This window comes from Triplophysa dalaica, chromosome 19 (assembly GCF_015846415.1).
Source record: "Triplophysa dalaica isolate WHDGS20190420 chromosome 19, ASM1584641v1, whole genome shotgun sequence".
NCBI lineage: Eukaryota > Metazoa > Chordata > Actinopteri > Cypriniformes > Nemacheilidae > Triplophysa > Triplophysa dalaica.
The window spans coordinates 3304575-3324998 of NC_079560.1; the positions used below are offsets into that span (position 1 = coordinate 3304575).

General features: G+C 38.7%; 1 protein-coding gene across 1 annotated transcript; it reads right to left on the reverse strand.

The window, feature by feature from the left end:
* Positions 1 to 429: 429 nt before the first annotated feature.
* crb2a (crumbs cell polarity complex component 2a) lies at positions 430 to 20139 on the reverse strand. The gene is made up of 13 exons (XM_056732026.1): positions 19854 to 20139; positions 10353 to 11012; positions 9477 to 9672; positions 9258 to 9397; positions 8995 to 9165; positions 7815 to 7928; positions 6780 to 7736; positions 5189 to 5748; positions 4940 to 5105; positions 3182 to 4052; positions 2943 to 3059; positions 2581 to 2707; positions 430 to 2478 (listed from the first exon to the last, which is right to left on the reverse strand). The coding sequence occupies exons 1-13, from the start codon at positions 19945 to 19947 to the stop codon at positions 2257 to 2259; spliced, it is 4395 nt and encodes a 1464-aa protein (XP_056588004.1). The 5' UTR covers positions 19948 to 20139; the 3' UTR covers positions 430 to 2256.
* Positions 20140 to 20424: the final 285 nt, after the last annotated feature.

The window sequence follows — 20424 nt, forward strand, 5'->3', positions numbered from 1 at the left end:
TATGTTGATCTCTGCACATTACATAGTACAGCATGCGTTACCTTAAAGGTCCAATATGTAATTTTTTGAAGAATATATAAACAGAAATGCAATATGATATACATAACTATGTCTTCAAAGGTGTATGTAGACTTTACACAATGAAGCGTTATGTTTTTATTACCTTAGAATGAGCTATTTCTGTCTACATACACCATGAGTCTCCTTGCATGGAATTTGCCATGTTGTTTCTGCAGTATCCCTAAAGGGATAAAAAATGCTTAACCTCCGATAAAGAAGCAAAAATGTGACAACATGTTTTTCCTGTGTCACTTGCCATAGTGCTTTGAAAAGGAGGGGTAGAGTGAACCTCACCACGAGATACCACTAAAATCTCCACATTGCTCCTTTAACTAAACATCATTCTGACACATCAAACATTACACAAAGTCAGACACATCAAAAAGTTTTATTACAAATGTACATAATCAAAAAATACATCATAAATTCAGCAGTGTTTGAACAAAACTCTATTAGAAAAAATAGTTCCTATGTGTTCGAGTGGATTGTAGTGATCTGCATGAAGAGACAAAATAAGTTTACAACATTCATAAACACTCAAGCTGAACATTCCTCTAAACGCTAAAGAAAACTTCAACAACTTTTAAAATACATGTTTCATACTACATTCAAGTCTCCAGAGCATCTGGACCTCAGTGATTTTGATTGAATATTTCTTCGTCATCTGTAAATTTTCATACGCAGGCATTCTTGTCACAGAATTTATTTCAGTGGGCATGGCATTTGTGTTTGCAGCTGTAAGTGTGTTTAAACAAATGCTTATTGCTTTTCCTTGCATATTTAGTAGTCACATTCCGGTGTGTGGAAATATATATAAAAATACAGTTGCGGTGATTGTCAACAATATTTGTTCAAAGCTTTCCTCAGTAAAAGACACAAACTCAAAAAAAGACCTTGAGAAAAATTGCCTCGGTTCTGCCTAAATATGGGCGTTTTGCTAAATCATTTAACCCAAACTGTGACCTCTAGATACAGCTAGTCACCGACGTCTCTAGGTCGCCAACTGTGGCACAACTTCATAGTCTTCTTTTCTAAACATACAGTTTTAGGCCTCTACATGTTCAAAAAGACAAAAACATGGCCAAATCAGGAGTTGAATCCACAGCCCTCAAGTGATGATCAGATCCAGTGTGGGAAGAAACACAACAGTCCTATTATAGATAACATACCTCATACACACATGTGTGGTTTAGTATCAAATACTCTATGGTTCAGTAGTACAGCTATTTTGTGCTTGATAAATATTTTGATGTCATGCTGCCTTCAAGTCTGCGTGGGAAGCTCCTTAAGACTCCGACATCACATTCGTGATTTATTTTGGTTAGGAAAAATAGATTTGTTGGGTAGTTGTGCATTTTTTCTATATATGTTCATTTGATCAGAAAGCGATGGGAAATGTAGCTCGCACAAACATCTAAATGAGTTCACGCTGACGATTTTCCTAAAACTATTTGTACAGTCAACATTGAAAACTAAAACTGTAATTATGACCAAAACCTCATTGTTCATTAACCTATGCAACTAACTAAAAAAGGAACGTTGTGCTCGCACACATCTTGTAGATACACAAATTCTGACATGACTTGAAGGCATCAAAACCCAAAAAAAGAAACCTCCTCCATTAGCACTGTGTTGTAGCCGGAATTTCACCTTTAACCATGAAGCAGGAGCAGCTTGTGGCTAATGTAATTCAGAAACTTAACTTCGGAATTGAGCAAAGAGACATGTTGAGGAACATATTTGTTGAAGATAATACTGTAGGCATACTGTAAACTATCATTGTCCCCTGTTTCCTTGGGAAAATGCCAAACTGCAACCATTCAGGCATATATATCCATAAAGTAAAAAATCCATCTTCTGCATTCTGACTTGAGAGCTAAACTTGTGCCGTAGGTCTCCGTCCTTCACCATGACCCAAAAGTCAGTGTAAGGGTCATACTATATTTACAAAATGGTCGGAGACCTGATGATCTGGAAAATGTAAAAAGGAAGCATTTATCCATAAGAAGTGAAATGTAAAAGATCCACTGTATGCATTCATGTTTTCTTCTCTTCTGTCAGGTTTTTCCAGTGTTGCACCCTCACAATGCTGTAGAGTTACGTTTTTGGGTAACACTTGCATCTCATTGCTCCGTTAAATGTCCAAAGTAGTTTTAAGCACACAATGATAATGTTGCCTCTATATATTGAAATATTTCAGATTAGACGCTCCTCGGGTGGTACTTTCAGCATGCTGTCCATCTCCAGACGCGCACCGGCAAATTCCTGTTGGCTCGGGGAGTACGTTCCCTCCGACTGCCGTTTCCTGCGTGCCGTCATCAGCATGAAAATAAAACCAATCGCCGTCAGGAGCGCACAGCCACACACCAGCGGGACCGCGATCGCCAGCCACGGGATACGATCTTTATGAGACTGTTTCTGGAGAGAGATGCAGGTACACAAATAAATTCTGGGTGAGCTATCAAACTAGTTTGCATTCTCATTTTCACAGTGTGCTCTGTTGTTTATTTTTATACGTACATTTGTTTCGCAGAACTGGCCACTTAATCCTGCCGGACACAAACATTGAAACCGGTTCAGCCGATCCAGACAGGATCCCCCGTTCAGACACGGGCCGGATGCACATTCGTCAATTTCTGTCTCGCATCTGAATGAAGATAATGGTCCGAAATTCAGTAAAATCAGATAAATGACAAAAGTTTATATTTACGTTCAGAAATTGTATAAGGCATACTAGAGCAATATAGAGGGTGTCCCTTATTATCACCAATGTTTGATTTTTCTTGTGTAATGTAAATTCTGTACACCTCTTTGCCATCGTTCACTCAATATAAATTTCCTGCAAGAAAATACATTTTTAATTGATTAACGCTAAATCTTACCTGTCTCCTGTGAATCCTGGAGAGCAGGCGCAGTCTGCCCCCCATTGTGTGTCATGACATGCTCCATTATTTTCACATCGAAAGTCCACTTCACACTTCAGAGGAGGGTAGTTGTACCTGTTTCACAAATACACAAGCATATTGCTCAGAATTTATAAACGAAACATTACCAACCGGAATCAGATCCAATTCCTGCAACAATCTGATCTGTGAATTTGTGACTTTGCATGTGAACTCACTGGCAACGTGTTCCGCTGTACTGAGGTGGACAGACACACGTGTAGCCATTAATCCCGTCCACACAGGTACCCCCATGCTTACACTCTGACGCTTTACAATCATACAGGTTTTCTGAACAGGTAGGTCCACCGTAGCCCGGCTGACACGTGCACTCAAAGCCATTAAACTTATCGGTGCACCTGCCGTGGACGCAGGGTCCCGAAGCACACTCATCTGTTTCTGTCTCACAGGTGCTTCCTTCCCAGCCCGGTGGACACTGGCAGGCAAAAGTTTTGAAGAGATCCACACATGTGCCACCCTGCCTGCATGGATGAGAATCGCACAATGGACTCCCAATGCACCCCACATGCACTCGCTCATCTGGACGTCTCCAAAACCTTGATGCCTGTGGTGCTTTGACGTTGTCATCAAATGGAAGGTAAACCTCACCCACTCTGACCGCACCCATGCACCCCGTGTACATCTCTGCCAGTGCAACCTCACTTGAGTGGTTGTTGAGAAAGTCTAAACTCCTGGAAAGAGCCGGAGCACTGCTACCATCTATGACACCATCCACCAAAATCAACCAGATTGACAGATCACGCTCTGGGTATGCCATGGACACCAGGAGACGATGCCATTCGCCATCTGCAATGTGTCTCTTTCCGGAGAAGATCACTGGTTCCACTCTGTTCTCGGTATGGATCTCCACTTGAACGAATGAGTCAACCAGGCCAATCTGGAGAAGCTCTGCCCCCCTCCATGCGCGAAGTAACACAGCATTTTCCTGTCGTGTACGCAGCTCTATGGTAACATTGGTGACCGGGAAAACTAGGGTTCCTTTTGCGCTGAAGTGTAAGGGGGTGTTGTCGAAAGTTGCATTAGTGATACCTGAAAAAGAGAACATGAATAGGATTTCTATTAGGGAGAAGATGGCTTGTTGTCAAGGGCTTTATGTCAGTTGCTAAAAGGTTTGGAGGGAAACATCCTATGACCCAAATGTGCTATTTTTTCTAGCAATGCTTTTGTATGTTTCAGATGCTTAAATTAAAACCTTCAAAATATCCATAAAAAACATTTGTATAGTAAGAAAACTTTCCCTAAAATTCATGTAAAATCAATTTATTAAGATTGAATCTAAATATTTTAATATTCATTAAAAAAAAATACTTACAAGAACACTTCTAGTACATCAAAATAAGTATACTTGCTACATAAAGTATATATATATATATATTTAAAATATACTTGACATGTACTTAAGTATACTTAATGAAGTAAGTATACTTTTTTCATTTTTGTGAATTCAATCCTTTAGTCTAATATATTTAGATAATATTGTTCATATATATATTTTTTTGTCATTTCAATATTTATTTGTAATTTTCATAAATGAACGTGTTTAAAATTATTAAAATATTCTCAATATATATATATATACATATATTTAATTTAGATACAATATATATAATACTATTATTTCAGAGAATGTAACTTTGATGTAAGACTATTTTGTATTTCAGAACCGACAGTTTTTCGCTCGTTTTAAGTTATCAGTAAATAAATAAAAATGAATTGCAGGAGGGTAAAACAATGTTATTTTAAAGATACACGTTCTTGGAACAAGTCTAAATATCTCTATGTTGTATCTTGCTTTAAGGATCATTCGATATTTTGAGTTATTTTAAATAAAACATATCGTTTTTTACGGAATATTAAGTCTGCATATTATAGATAGATGTGTTATAGAATCATCTGCGTGTAGAATATAAACATACATTCAAACCCATCCAACAGATCCACACAGTGTCCGCCGTTTACACATGGGTCACTCTCACACCACACTCGGGTTTCGCACATCTTTCCGGTGAAATTTCGTGGGCAGGAGCAAGTGAAGTCATTCCATGTGACTGTACACTCCCCTCCATTCAAGCAAGGCTGCACCTGCAAACCAAGAACATTATTTTAGATCCCACATACTGTAAGATTGTTGCACTGTATATGGATTACACTGTGTGTCTGCATACCTTGCATTTATCGTCACTGATGCATTCAAAAAGCACGTTTTCACTGCCAACATATACAGTCTCATTGACAGGATAATTCCTTAATTTCGGGGCCAGATTCACGTCAAACAGTCTGAGGTCCTGCAGGCAGCCTTTAAAGTGTCCCCCCCACCCAGCTGTGCCCCCACCTGGAAGCCCCCCCACATACACCAGGTCTCCTTCTAGAACTTCAGGAAAGTCTGGCAACAAGCCAAGTTCATAGATCCAGTCTCCGTAGAAGAAGAACACCCGACCACGATCGACAGCCACCTGCAACAGCTGCTTTTCTCCATCACTGACAAACACAGGTGCTGACCGCAAAGGCGACTTCGCAGTTGAGTTCAACTTCACTTGACCCATTTGTAGGTAGATGGTAAAGTAAGGATCGTCACCCTCTGCTCTGAGAAACTGAAGTAACAATCCACTCGACTGAAGCGATCGCAGAAAGAACGACACGCTGAAGCTTCTGCCAAAATCAGACTGCATCTTAAATGCAAGAAAGCTGACGGAGTCTTCGTGACCAAATGTCCAAGATGGGTATTCTGAGACGACAGAAGAAATAGAAGATGTGTGAGAGACACGGTTTTGCAAGATCCAGAATTTAAAGATGGAATGTCTAACTTAAAAACTTTTATTTAATTAAAATAAAAAAATATTAAGATCCATAATTAAACAAGTATTGAAAACTGTATCCTCACCTCCAATTCAATTCACAAATGTAAGCTTATAATACAATTTATAATTTGAGAAGACAGTCAAAACTTTTTTTTTAACTATGTAAACTTCTATATGAATCATTAATTACTAATTAAATAATACAATAAATTGATACTTAAAGTTATGCTTAAATTGTGTCATTTTTTTAAAAATATATTTGTCTAAAAATAATTTTACTTCCAAAATTCAAATGCAATTCAATATCCTGTTTGCTACCTTATTAAATACAAAAATTAAATACAAAATAGGAGTTCAATTATTTTAATTAGTAAACCCTCCTCAATTAAATTGCTCACAATCCTTGTGATAATGATGAGACATTTTGGTCAAATACACAAACATGAACTTACATGAATTTACAATGATTCATTAAGACGTATGATTCATTTTTACAGGACGCGCCCGCCTTATTAACTTCCGGTTTGTGTTTGGCTAACTATTTATATATATTTTTATTATTTTGTTGTATGTTCATTTTATTAAATAAATAATTTGTGGAATGGGTCCTGCAGTTTTGTTGCATCAATTGGAGATGCAAGTTAAGTAAAGTAACGGTTCTTCTAATCTACAGGCACTCTACTGTTTGTGAATGTGTACCGGAAGTTAAATTGGAGTCACAAAAGTGCGCATGCGCATTAACGTTTGTTTATGTGGCTAAGAAGAAACCGTCTTTTACAGTTTTTATCATTTATTAATTTTTGGTAATGTTAGTTAGTTTCAAAATAATTATTCATGTTAGTTCATTAACTAATATTAACAGATGAAAATGTTATGTTTACAAAACTAATGATAACAAATACATTTTGTCTCATTTACTAATATCTCTGGTTTGGTTCATGCAGTGTGTGATGCTGACCTTGGCTGCAGTCATGTCCGTGATGAGGTCTATAGCAGTCACAGCGGTAGCTGGTCCACAGGTCAACACATTTCCCATGTTGGGAGCAGGGTTGTGGATCCACCTCGCACCATTCAGTTTTCTTACATCCTATCTCCACGCTCTCATCCCCGCCACCCAGATCCCGAGGTAAGACCTGACGACCGTCCACCTTCAAGTCCTCCATGCATCCCAAAAATCCACGGCCGCTCAACGTATACTTCAGATACTCCTCTGGTACTCCACCCACATACACCTTTGTGAGATTCTTAGAGAAAGGTTCACGATCATCCGGAAACTTGTTTTCCACTTTGCATGCTTTATTTACACAGGCTGGACCCTTAACCTCCAGCACAGCTTTTGTAGACTCTTCATCAATGCCCGCCACAACCTCATGCCATTCTCCATCACTCACAACGCCTGGCAACCTTGCCTCCAGCGTCCCTCCGACTCCCCACACCAGCCTGGTACGAAGCTCACCCCCAACAATCTCCAGAGACAGAAAGGTTTCAGCATTGCCACGAAAGAACAACAGCATGTCAGGCAATGTGGTACGGAAGCGCAGGCGCACCTCAAAAAGTTGTTTAGTATCTCTTCTTCTGCGCTCGTGAGCTGGAACCTCAAATAAGAAGAATCTCGGTGAGGAGAAGGAGAATGTGGTTGGTGTAGAGCAGACGTCATCATAGAAACCCGGAGGGCAAAGACATGTATGTCCGTGTGTCTCTCCGTCAAACCATGGCAAGCAAGTGGAGCCATTTTCACACGTGTTTTCAACGCAACCAAGCATCTGCATGTTGCATTGAGGTCCGCTCCAGGTCAGCAGACCTTCTTTAGCTACTCCACAGTGACACTCGTATCCAGCCACTCCATCTTTACATACACCTCCGTTCAGACAGGGGGCGCTCTCACATTCGTTTATATTGACTTCACACTGGACACCTGAGAAAAACAAGCAAAGTTTAATCAAACAAACAGACACATACAGTTACACTTACACTTACACATGCACACACTAACCTGTAAACCCGTCTGCACACAAACACATGTATCCGTTTACAAGATCCTTACAGCTGCCTCCGTTCTGGCATGGCTTGGACGCACACTCGTTTATGTTAACTGAACAGTTCGCTCCTGAGGAATATAAATACATTTTTGTTTAAAACAGATTGGCACGAAAAGATTAAAAAATGTATAAATTAGAAAGCTTTGAACAGCTAATCAAATTCAAAGACTAAACACCATTGTTCCATATGGACGCTACATGCGCTGGATGTAAGAGCCTGGCTGAGATTTTAGCGGAAGTACATCATCGTCCCGTGTGCATATACGCTATTATATTACTTATTATTTTTTGCATAATGTTAAAAATACCAAAAGTAAATATTAACTTGTTTATATTTTATTTTTTTCAGATTTGTTTTTTTTTTATCATAGGGTTACATTGTAGTATCCTAAAGTATTTTTCACGTGGGCAAATGACCGAAAAAAATATTTAAAAAAATAAAAGTAGATTTCTAGAGCCCCGATTTTGGTATAAAAGGTCACTCCAAAAGAAAATTTGGTGTCATTTATACAAGCCTACTGTATATAAATATATATATATATATATCAATCCATTTTCTACCGCTTATCCGAACTACCTCGGGTCACGGGGAGCCTGCGCCTATCTCAGGAGTCATCGGGCATCAAGGCAGGATACACCCTGGATGGAGTGCCAACCCATCGCAGGGCACACACACTCAATCATTCACTCACGCACTCACACCCTACGGACAATTTTTCCAGAGATGCCAATCAACCTACCATGCATGTTATATATATATATATATATATATATATATTTATATTTGTGAGTCGAAGATTTGTTTTTACATGCAATGAAAGTGTAATGGACAGGATGGTAGTCATTTTCTCACATCCATTTCATTTCCACAGAAGAAAGTCATGCAGATTTGGACCAACAAAAAAGATGAGAAAATGATGACCAAATATTCTGGGTCACCTATCCTTTTAAGCATAATTGAGGAAAAGCTTTCGTGTAGCTCAGTCGTAAGAGCATTGGCCATGGGTTTGATCTCAGGGGATTACACATACTTAGAAAAAAAATTGTAGGATAATGCAATGTAAGTCGCTTAAAAGCGTCTGCCAAATGCATAAATGCATGTTAATACACTTGTTTTATGTGTGTTTTCAGTACCTGTATATCCAGGTTGGCACTTGCAGACGTAACCTGCTGCATTGTCGTAGCTGAATGTCCAGTCTGATTTCCTGTTCTCAGGTTTAGACTTCTCAAAACATTCACCGCCGTTCTCACAAGGAGTATCAGCACATTCATCTACATCCACATCACAGTTAACACCTTCATAACCTGCAAACACAAACACACATCAGTATTAGTACAAACCCAAGTACAATATTGAACAAAGAGTAGGCCTACTTAAAATATTTAAGGATAGCTACCTGGCCAACAGCTACAGTTGTAATGGTTAATGCCCTCTTCACAAGTTCCACCATGTTGGCATGGATCTGATGCACACTCAGGAATATCTTCCTCACAGTGGTCTCCCATAAACCCAGTGCCTTCACACTCGCATTCATAACTGCACAAAAAAATGCAAAATCAATCAGAGCGGCCATTATTCACACCATTCCATCAATACACTCGTAGAGTGCTCTTACCTGTCGATGAGGTCGTGACAGGTTCCTCCGTTCTGACAGGGATGGCTCTCACACTCATTGATGTTGACCTCGCATTCGGACCCTTCGAACCCTTGCACGCAGTCACAGGTGTACAGTCCCACCAGATCGTGACAGGTGGCGCCATTTTCACAGGGATTTGACTCGCATTCATCAATCTCCATCTCACAGTTTATTCCTGTGGAGAAGAACATGATGCACGGTTTACAATTCACGTAACAGTTTCTGGATACAATTCATGTAACATAAGTTTACACCTTATGAGGTTTCAACAAAAAGCACTTTGGTTTAACAGCTTCTACAACAACAACAGTTTTCACCTGTTAACCCTTTATACCCCACTTAACTGTTTATCATTTGTAATTTGCAAGCTTTGAGTGTGTTTTGCCTGGGACTATCGATTTTGACCATTGTGTTTTTAAAGCTTTACTTATAAAGTCCCACTGAAGTGCTTTGAAATGCATAATAAAATATTACATAATAAAAGCTTAAATGCAATTCATACTAAAGCCAAAAAAACATCCGTTTTGATTTCATAGGGATCAAAACCACTATATAACTATTTTCTCTGTGTCAAACAAAGAAGATATTTTGAACAATGTCTCTCTGGTTTTGTGTTTATACAATGGAAGTTAATGGGGGCCAACGTGGTTTGGCCAAAGATCCTCTTTTGTGATAATGCAGAATAAATAAACTCGTACAGATTTGCAATGACATGAGGGTGATTAAATGATGAAATCATTATAATTTTTGACTAAACTATCCCCTTAAGAGACGTTTACACTTACATAGATGTGCAGATGTGAATATTTGACATTTGGAAACTTCAGGTTTCTAACAAGATAACACATGGATTACCTGTATATCCCGCTAGGCATTCACAAATGTACCGATCTTTCTCATTAATACAGGTTCCGTTGTTCCAGCAGGGTCGGGATGCGCACTCGTTGATGTCAATATCACAGCTGTGTCCTTGGTAACCCGGTACGCAGAAGCATTGATACCTATTCACTCCATCCACACAGATGGCGCCGTTCTGACACGGATGTGATGCGCACTCATCCACATTCTCCTCGCACATCTCTCCTCGGAAACCGCTGGGACAGGTGCACTCAAACCCGTCCACTATCCTACTACAAGTGCCGTTGTTTAGACAGGGTTCATCGATGCAGTCTGTAATATGACGGCTACAGTTCTCTCCTCCATATCCAGGTGGGCAAAGGCATTTGTAGCCGTTTAACTCGTCCACGCATTCTGAAAGAACACCCACACACGGCCCGCTTTCACACTCGTTGATGTCACCCGGGCAGGTGTAGTGCTCCGAGCCCGGTTCACTCATGCATCCTTCACATTCGGCAAACACGCAGGCGTTGTGCAGCACGTCGCAGTCCTTCCCTGTGTACCGGACACCTTCCAATGAACACAGACACACGTAATCGTCCATGGTGTCCACGCACTTCGCCCCGTTACGACAGGGGGACGACGCGCACAAGTCAGATGACCCCGAACAGAATATACCTGCAGTGACAGAAAAAGAGATTGATTATTGTGACCAGATCTGACCAGGGTTGCCAGATCATGACAAAACCAACCTTTTGGCAATTCAAAGACTACCCCAGACAAATACCAAAACGCTATAGGCTGTTATTACATTCTTATTCCTAAAATTCACACAGTTTAGAATTTGTTAGCCATTAAATCCAGTTTCACGGTATAGTAAATCACAGTATAGTAGAAATCAAAAACATTCTGTTTATATAAACCACTTGAAATAACCTAAAAAAGGACAGCTGGTGAACTTTTCCTGCGTTCAAGTGTATTTGGGATATTTCTGACCACAAACCTGGAAGGAACATCTGTGTTTTGTTTACAAAATGTTGTTTAACATTGTGGTCCATTATGTGTTAAATCTGCGGATCTGGCAACCCTGATTTGACTTAGTAAAGCTACTTCATGACTCTGAGTATTTATGGTAGGCTACAATTATTCAAGACGGTGCTGATCGTTACTTTTCCGTTACTTTTGGGAGAGAACGCCTCAGTAACAAAGAGAAAGAATATCTTTAATGTCAACGTTACAGAAAACCGGCCTACATATATGTAGCATTCTTTATCACCGTTTGTTAACAAGCCTCAGAAAGCTTGTTTAATATCTGAACTGAGAGGTCAAAATTGAGAGAGATTTCTAACACTCTAACCTTGTGTGTAAATTGCACATTATGTTCGTGCCTATGAGTGTAAAATGGGGTGCACTGCATTCACGGGGATTTTCCCGTACAAAGTGACCAATGGCACGAGAGCTTTTTGAGTCATTCCAAATTCCCGTTATCTGCCTGACCTCGACCTTCGGCCCCCACCGCTCGGATCCATTAGTGTGGCCCACCCATCCTTAACCTTCATGGGGCCCCTCGTCCCCCACACCCCAACCACTTTAGCTTTGATCAGGCTTCATCCCAAATATTCATCCAGGCGGAAGATATTAATGAATGAGCAAAAGGAATGAAGTGTTGTGTGTGTGAACTATGAGTGTTGTGTGTGTAGCGGAGCAGTGTAGGAGGAATAAAAAGATGCTTTTGTGTATATGTGTCAGTTTTTTGCTGTATGAGGGTACCAAATGTTCTCACACAGATGCTACAGTTTGGTTTTGTAGATGTCAGTGCTACTTTTAGTTACAGTAGTCACTCCTAAGTAAGTCAGTACTGTGTGTGTGTAAGAGATTAATACAGTTGAGGTTAAGTAACCTCTGCTGTTCCTCAAATAGACTAAGCTTTTTACACCTGATCAACAGAGAGAGATGCTATTGGAGGAGATGAGTTCTGTTACAGATGTAATTTTAACATTTTCTGAATTAAACGTGAGAACAACAGAAGTAAGGGTGTTTAGGGAGGTGGTCAGGGCGAAGCTATGCGGATGATCGGGTGTTCTGGTTTTAGTGCATTGCTCAGTGGTTGCTGGGGTGATCTGGGCGGTTGCCAGGTGCTGGCTTATTGTTCAAAGTTAAAAGCACCAGCCCTTAAATCTCTGATTATGGTCTAGATATGGTTTGGGTGTCTGTTTCAATATTAGTCTTATTTTTGCCTGTTTCATGTGGTGAGTAAACACAAAATGTTAACGTCAAATTATATTTTTTATATCACGTACAGATGATATGCTTTGTAATCGTTTTATTGTGCATGCATTCCAAGTAATATCAATCAAACTACACTTGTTTTGATTCATTTATAATAGCTTACACCATAAAACATAACATTTTTGAACATTCTTAAAAACTGAGTTATCTGTTTGCAAAAAACTCTTTATATATTGTTGGTTTAATGCACCTACGGTGTGTGTGGATAATTGATCACTTTCTAAAGTGTTTATTGGTACTTCTTTCTTGCTTTCTATTTGATATGATATATTTATAGATAACAATACTTGATGCATAACCAAATACTCAAAAATTTTGAAAAAAATTAAACATAGAACTGTAACATAGTTTTAAGTATAAAAGACGTCCAAAGACTTGTTGAGCCGTATTTTAAAGATATAAGCACATGGTCTAAAGCGCAACGCGCAAGTGCATTTAGGGTGTGTCCGAATCCACTTTTGCTAGTTTAAAGATGGGAAAAATAGTCGGCCTTTCCGGCGCAGGGTCTTAAACGGTTGTCCCTATTCACTGAATGAGTCATGGGTGTGTTTTGGGCAAAACATGCATTAAATCACAACAATCCGAGTCTCGTCTCCCATTCCCTTTAAGAGCCAGTTGCTCTCGTGCCATGCCAAATTCAATATTAACATAGCTAAGACTGGACCCTTCTCCAGAAAGGTAATGCGTCTGCGAGAGGTTAAAGCGCCTGAGCAGACCATCTACAGGACAAGTTACAAAATACAATCTTTTACATTGTAAAAGCGAATAGAATAGAGTGTCTCTCTGTCTCACACACACAATCGTTGTCACATTTCCCTGCAGAAAACGTGGCTTCCCAATCTTCATAATCATATTTTGGATTTTATTATTGTCCGACAGTGAGGATGAAGTTAAGCCAGACACCCACACAAACATTCCCTCCCCACCCCCGATCTGGGAAAATGACCTCCAGTCGGACTGACCCAGCTAGTGTCCACCGCGTGAGTCTCCGTTTCCATAGTTACCGCTGAGCTAATTTGACCCAGAGACGATGAGATGTTGACCTCTGTGACCCCAGATCCGCCTCCTCTCTCTCCTCCTCTACGGTTTTGTTCTGTCTCTATCCCTCCTCTAAGAGCTATATAACCCTGATGTCATTTCCTGTCTGTGTAGTGCAACAAGTGAAGAAGATTTCTGCCTCTGAACCAGATGGTGTACAGTGATGTCAGCCCATTAATGACAGGCAGGTCCATGCTTACTCAGCATATGGTAAATAAAATAAACTGTAAATGTCTACATGTAACAACAAAAAAGTTTTCAATGAACGACATAATTATTCAAAACTACTTCCTCTTTAATAAAGAGGTCTTAAGGGGGTCTTAGGAGATATTTGAAATTGCGCTTGATGCTACTTTCAAATCATTAATAAGGAAAACAGATTGCATTGTGGGATAGAGTATTTGGTACAGTTTTCAGAGTGTTATGTTATAGAGTACATACAGTAAGTAACATGAGTTTTAATGCTATTACACTGTTTAAAAATATACTACAGAACGTTGCAATGTTTTCTAAAAATCTTTTGCATTTCTTTCCCTTCATGAAAGGCTTTCTGTGGCCTTTACTTGTGTGGCCACAGTTCATCGCTCGGGTCATCTGTTTAGAGAATCTTAAGGATTAATGGTTTGTACTTCCTTTAGCTTCTGTACTTTTACACAGACACACCGACACACTGTTTTTCCAAACACACAGAGACTGTGTTCACATTCTGTTTAGCTTAATGAGAAAGCATGTCTAATAAACATTGTTTGATCTGTAAGTTTTGCTTTAAGAACTGGATGAGATTTATTTACATTGTGGATGTAGATATTGGGTATTATAGCTACTGTAAATATAGCATTAGTTACTGGATCACCGGAGATTGAACGGGCCTGTGGCTTCACGTACTGAGCTCATCATAATCCTCTCAGTGTGGTGTGTAAAACTGAACGGCCTTACATTGGTCTCAGTAAGCCAGGCAGATTTGTGACCTCAGGCTTTGCTTCTCTGTCTCTTCTCTGCAATTAGTGCATTAATTCGATTTTTAGGAACATCTTTGCCAATACTGATATAACTCATCATTGTTTCTTTCTAAGCAGCTTAAACGGGAAATGAAAAGTGAGAAGGAAAGCCCTAGTGTTAACAGAAGATAAATGTCCATAAATTAGCAAGTCACTGATGACCCTTTTCAGGTCCTGTCACATGATGTTCCTTTCCCGTTCTACCTTAATGTCTTGGCAGCTCTGGAGACACCAGCGTAAAGCTTCTTTACAGTAAGGTACAATGAAACAAACGTGTAGCACGTGCTCTTGGATTCAGACATGACTCCTGCTTGTTTTCCTCTTCATCAAAATAACAATTATTTTAACCAACTGGTACCAAAAGTAATTTTATTCCAAGTATAAAGTGTCCTATATATTTTCACAGGTGTGTTAGCGGAGTAACCGTAGATGTAACTACTACAACCGAATATTTTTTGTTTATACACAATATATGTACACTAAAAGTCACATTAAAACAGTAATAGTCCACCAGCTGAGGCACCAAAAATACAGTTAAATATGTTTTTAATGTTATTTAACACTCGACTTGTAACTTAGCAGTCTGCTGTTTCTGTAATTCAACACTTTTTGTACCATATTTCACAGTGTATATTATTTATATTATTAAACAGTATATATATTAATATATTCTTAGAAATAGTTTATTATTTTAACCTTAAACTTTTTTAAACTCTTGTGTAATTGTTATTTCTTTGTCAATTTCTGCCAAAGGAAAGTGATGCGATTCACGGCTTGATGTGAATTTTTCAACCTCAACAGTTTTTCTTTTTTAGTACATTTTAGCACAATAAATATTTTTTTTCATAAATTGATTTAACAGAGTTAAATGATAAATATTATCCATAAGTGCTATCTATCGCTGCATTCCTTCCGACCGGAAACAAAATTAATGACTCAGCACTGTATTGTTAAAGTTGTCAAGCACTTTTAATACTTTTTATTGGTTAGATATTTGCAAACATAAAGGGTGATTTAATAATAATGATTCATGGCAATAAATTAAAATCATGAAATATGGAGATCAACGGTTTCAAAAGGACAGCAGGTCCTCAATTGGGATAAATAAACTAATACAGTTTTTAAATGATGTCTTAAAAGTTTAAAACCCACGCATTTGTGAGACCTGGAAGTTTCAAAATGTCCAAAAAGTCTGTTAGGAATAAAAGTAATAAAACAACTTAAGCTTGATGTTGACATATCTCCAAACTATAGATCTGAATGGGATGTCGTCACCTTTTGATCTGCTAATGTTCTGTTTGTACATATTTGTGCTTTCTTAAGCTTGTTGGAATGTGGACAACATCCAGACGCATGACACATTTAGATTCAGGTGGAGAGAGTGGTGTGGTACAGGCTGGAGTTTCACAGACGTGTCTGCTCTTCATCTGACAGAGACATTCTCCTGCCAGTAGTTTAAGCTGTCTTCAGCGCTATTTCTTACTCTAGACACATGCAAATGTTTAATGTTATCTGTTCTGGACTGCTAAAGGAATGTTAGCCATGCACTGAGAGCTGAGACCGTTCCTCTTACCTCATACGCTAACCTCACTGATACCAGCTGTCAATCAAACACAACTCTACCTATTCTGTTTAGATAACTGTCAATCATCCCTGTTTGTGCCTAACGTCCTGCTGTGAATGGGTGTGATGGGTTAGTTTTACTGTTTAAAGGCGTTGCAAATTGTGTCTGTGGGGAGGGGGCATCTGTCAGTGTGTGTTCTCATGCCTTTTCAGAAAAAAGGTGACGCAAAGTTAACATACTGTAGGAATCCGAAAGGGGGCCAGTTTCCTTCTTAATTGGATGAAATATCCATACAATGTCTTAAGGCTCCATGTAGATATAGAAATCAACACTATGAGATAAGTTATTCAGCATCTGTACAGAGATATGGGTTACAGATGGGTTTCAGAGAGAGAGAGGGAGGGCAGCTGTGAGGTGATGTGAGACAGGACTTTGTGATAACCTGTGATCTGTTTATTTTCTCAAGCGTAGGAGGAGTGTGTGTATGTGTTTGTATGCATGTTTGGTCTTCTACTTGATTCTAGAATCGAGGGAAATTTCAGCAATTATGAACTTTTGATTATTTTAGAGGGACGGTTTACTCATAAATGAAAATCCTGCCATCATTTACTCACCCTCTTATCATTTCAAACTTGTATGACTTTCTTTCTTCTGCAGAACACAAACTGAAATACTTTGGAAAAAGTTGGTAACCGAACAGTGCAAACATTTCGGTTTGCACTGTTGTATGGACACAAAACAAGTGCCGTCTTTGTTTGTTAAACAACGGTTGTCGAATTATCTTCTTATGTGAAAGTCATACAGTTATTGAATGACAAGTGTAAATGATGACAGAATTTTAATTTTTGGGTGATCTGTCACTTTAAATTGGTGTAGATAATGCGTTGATATTTGTGAGTTGCTGTTGTTGCCTGTCTTTGCCAGGACACTTTTGAAAAAGAGATTATTAATCTAGGTATGTTATCTAGGCAGTTCTTTCTTTTCTTTTTTTATCTCTAGGTATTAATTTAAGCCGCAATCATAACTTTTGACTATATTGCCATGTCTGTCTGAAACCAAATGTGGTACTTTATACTTATTTTTACATGATCCGAAAAATGTCACGGAAGAATTTTTTTTTAGAAAATTTAGTTTGTACTTGTACTTTTTATAATAAACTTAGACAATATTCTTTCTATATTAAGGACAAACTTAATGTATAAATTTAGAGCACTTTAAGTAAACTAATGGAAGTGTACACTTATTTTAGTGTTTGTTTTTAACCTGGGTATTCTTAATTTAATACATGTGATGATTTTGATATTGATCCACGAATAACAGCGTTATTTATGCATAAGTGCAAAGTCTGACTCACTACAGACTCACACGCTCATTATCAGAATGCATTGAACTCTGTCATGTGAAGTTATTTTGTCCTGCCGTGTGAATGTATTCTTCCCTCCTCGTGTGCACGTTGGGATTAGGGATGGGGGCAGGGTGCATTGTAGACATTTTCATTGAAAAAGTCATGTGGATTCCAGGATCCCCCACATTTTTTTTAACGCTTTTGACACAAACTAGCAGCACGGTCCAGAAATCAGACCACATTTTTAGCCTTATTAAAGTCACTCAATGATTCTTATTAATCTATACAGGCAAGTGCCATAATACCACACTACAGATCCTGGCAGGGTGGTGAGTTCTGAGCAAACTGAGCGATAGTTTAAGTGCCTATCAAGTTTCCATTTTACACAACACTTAAATCCACTTAGGCCATACTTAGAAATTACCCACAGCAATGATATGCATTTTGATTTAATGGAATAAAGATTTTCACCCAGAAAGAGACATTCTGTCATCAGTTATTTACCATCATGTAATTTAAAACTTGTATACGACTCTTTCTTCTGTGAATCACAAAAGATGATATTTTGTGTCCATACAATGGAAGTCAATGGGGACCAATGTTCTTTGGTTACTAACATTCTTCAAAATTTCTTATTTTGTCTTTGACAGAAGGAAAAGTTATACAGGTTTGGAATCACATGAAGGTAATGACAAAAGAAAAATTCTAAAAAAATTGCAACCTATGACAATGCAAACAGGACCCAATAATTACAAACTAGACTAAAGACCCCCCATCATTAATACTCTTAATGTACTGAGATAATCCCAAGAGCAACAAAAGCTAGAAATAACGTTTACACTCAATTACACGCACTGTTTACTTTTATGTGTTTTAGCAACTCCACAAATTCCACAGCACATTTAATTCTTTACACAACAAATAGGATAAAACATCACATTTGTTATCATCCTGTCATATGTTCCTCAGATATGGCCAGCACAGAAAACAAAGCGTGACCGTGCGAACAGATGAAAGAACGTTAAGCCTACGGGACGTGAAAGCAAACAGAGCTTGTTAAAAGTGCTTAACGTGAATTCCTCCCTCACGCCGTTTCCAAATGAGTCAGCCTTGTCGTCGTGGCGACGGGAAACAATGGAACCCACCCCCCAACTTTTTTCTGTTTCAGACATTGGCCAGGGAGCGGGGCAGAATCAGACGGGATGGATGGAAGGAGGGAGGGAAAAATAGAGGCAGAGATAAATAACCTCCCCCAAACTCCAGGCCGTGCCACGCACCGGTCTTAGCCACTCAAGATCAGAAGGTGGGGGAGACAGGAATACGAATTCAAAATATGAACAACAACACTATAGTGATGTTAAGAATACCTAGATGTGTATGTTATCTTAAAAAATTCAGGTTGATGCTTTCAAATTATATATTTTTTCTTTGGAAAGTAAACGAACGCAACAAAACTTAACCTTTTTGAAAAAAAACTTTTAGAAAAGAGATTGTTGAAACGTATTGTTTGCTACGATGTTAGGGTGTTCTGGATGGTTGCTAAGGTGTTCCCAGGGTTTGCTTGGTGTGTTGCTAGGGTGCTTTTGGTAGTTGACAGGTGGTTTCTTTATTGGGCGTAGCTCAAATCGATTTGCCGGAAATCACAAATCTGATGGCATGAAAAATTAAAAACATTGGTTTCCTCAAACATTCCACACTTGGAGATTTCAACCCTGTAGCAAAAAAACGTTACAAGACAAGTAACCAAAATTATATTTTTAGGTTAAGAATTTAAGAAAAACCCCAAGCTTAAAATCTGTATGCAGATTTGTAGGCCTTTAATATTTCTTTTAACAGTAATTTTTATTAAAATATAATAATTTTCTCCTGTATGCCTTTATATAACTGGATTTGAATGCACCTGGGAAAATAGACAAGAGAACCTCACACAACATCCAACCTGTTGCTCTTGTCTCTGAGAGAGATGAACAAGCTCGGCAAAACACTCAACATCCCAATAAAACTGTAAAAATCAAAAGGACCAAACTCTGGCGGAGCATCACATTCTGTCTAAATTCATCCTTCATATGTTAAAAATATATTCAGAACCTCTTTTAAAAATGTTTTTCTGATACTGACCCCTAAGGAAACATTTTTTACTCCGAAAATTCTTCCTTTCATTCAACCACCCATGCTTGTTATTATACAATCATTTTGTCAATATACATGTTAAATATGCATACATAAATAGTTTATATTGCATCTCATATCATTCCTAAGTATTGTGAAAGAAAGAGATAGCTCACCCCATTTGAACATCATCATTGTCAGGAAGACTGTCCTGTGACAATTTAGCTGCACTTTCCTGATCTCCATGGTGATGTGAGACACCCCAAACATGCCAAAGCAAACGTCCGTTCAGCTTAATGTCGCTTTGAGTCCTACATAGTGGAACAACCTTCAAATGAATCCTTTTTAAATAACATCCAGATCCTTACTCTGTTGTAATTCCTGTCGGTTTAATAATTCATAAAAACGTCCGAGTTCAGTAGACAAAGTTCCTCCGGACAGCATCAGAACAGTGAGGCTATGAGCAGTGGCTCATTGTACACGCGGTAATGAGACTAACTCTCTCACCCAATCCCACAGGGACTTACTACACTAATCACCCAGAGAGAGAGAAAGAGAGAGAGAGAGAGAGAGAGAGAGGAGGGACTTCAGCATCAGGACTCACTGTGTGTGTGTGTGTGTGTGTGTGTGTGTTTATACAAAATTTAACCAAATTAGCTAAATCTGACAAAATAGGGCATTGGAGATGTCCTCAAATTTTTAAAAAAAATAAAAAAGATAGTAGTTTTGGTAATCTGGACTTTGTTT

Bases quoted from the DNA above. Each gene is read 5' to 3' on its own strand.
- crb2a (XM_056732026.1), bottom strand. From the start codon at position 19,947: ATGTTTGGGGTGTCTCACATCACCATGGAGATCAGGAAAGTGCAGCTA. The intron at 11,013-19,853 runs GTGAGCTATCTC...CTGTCACTGCAG, and splicing joins AATGATGATGTTCAAATGGG to GTATATTCTGTTCGGGGTCA. The intron at 2,708-2,942 runs GTAAGATTTAGC...ATCTTCATTCAG, and splicing joins CCAGGATTCACAGGAGACAG to ATGCGAGACAGAAATTGACG.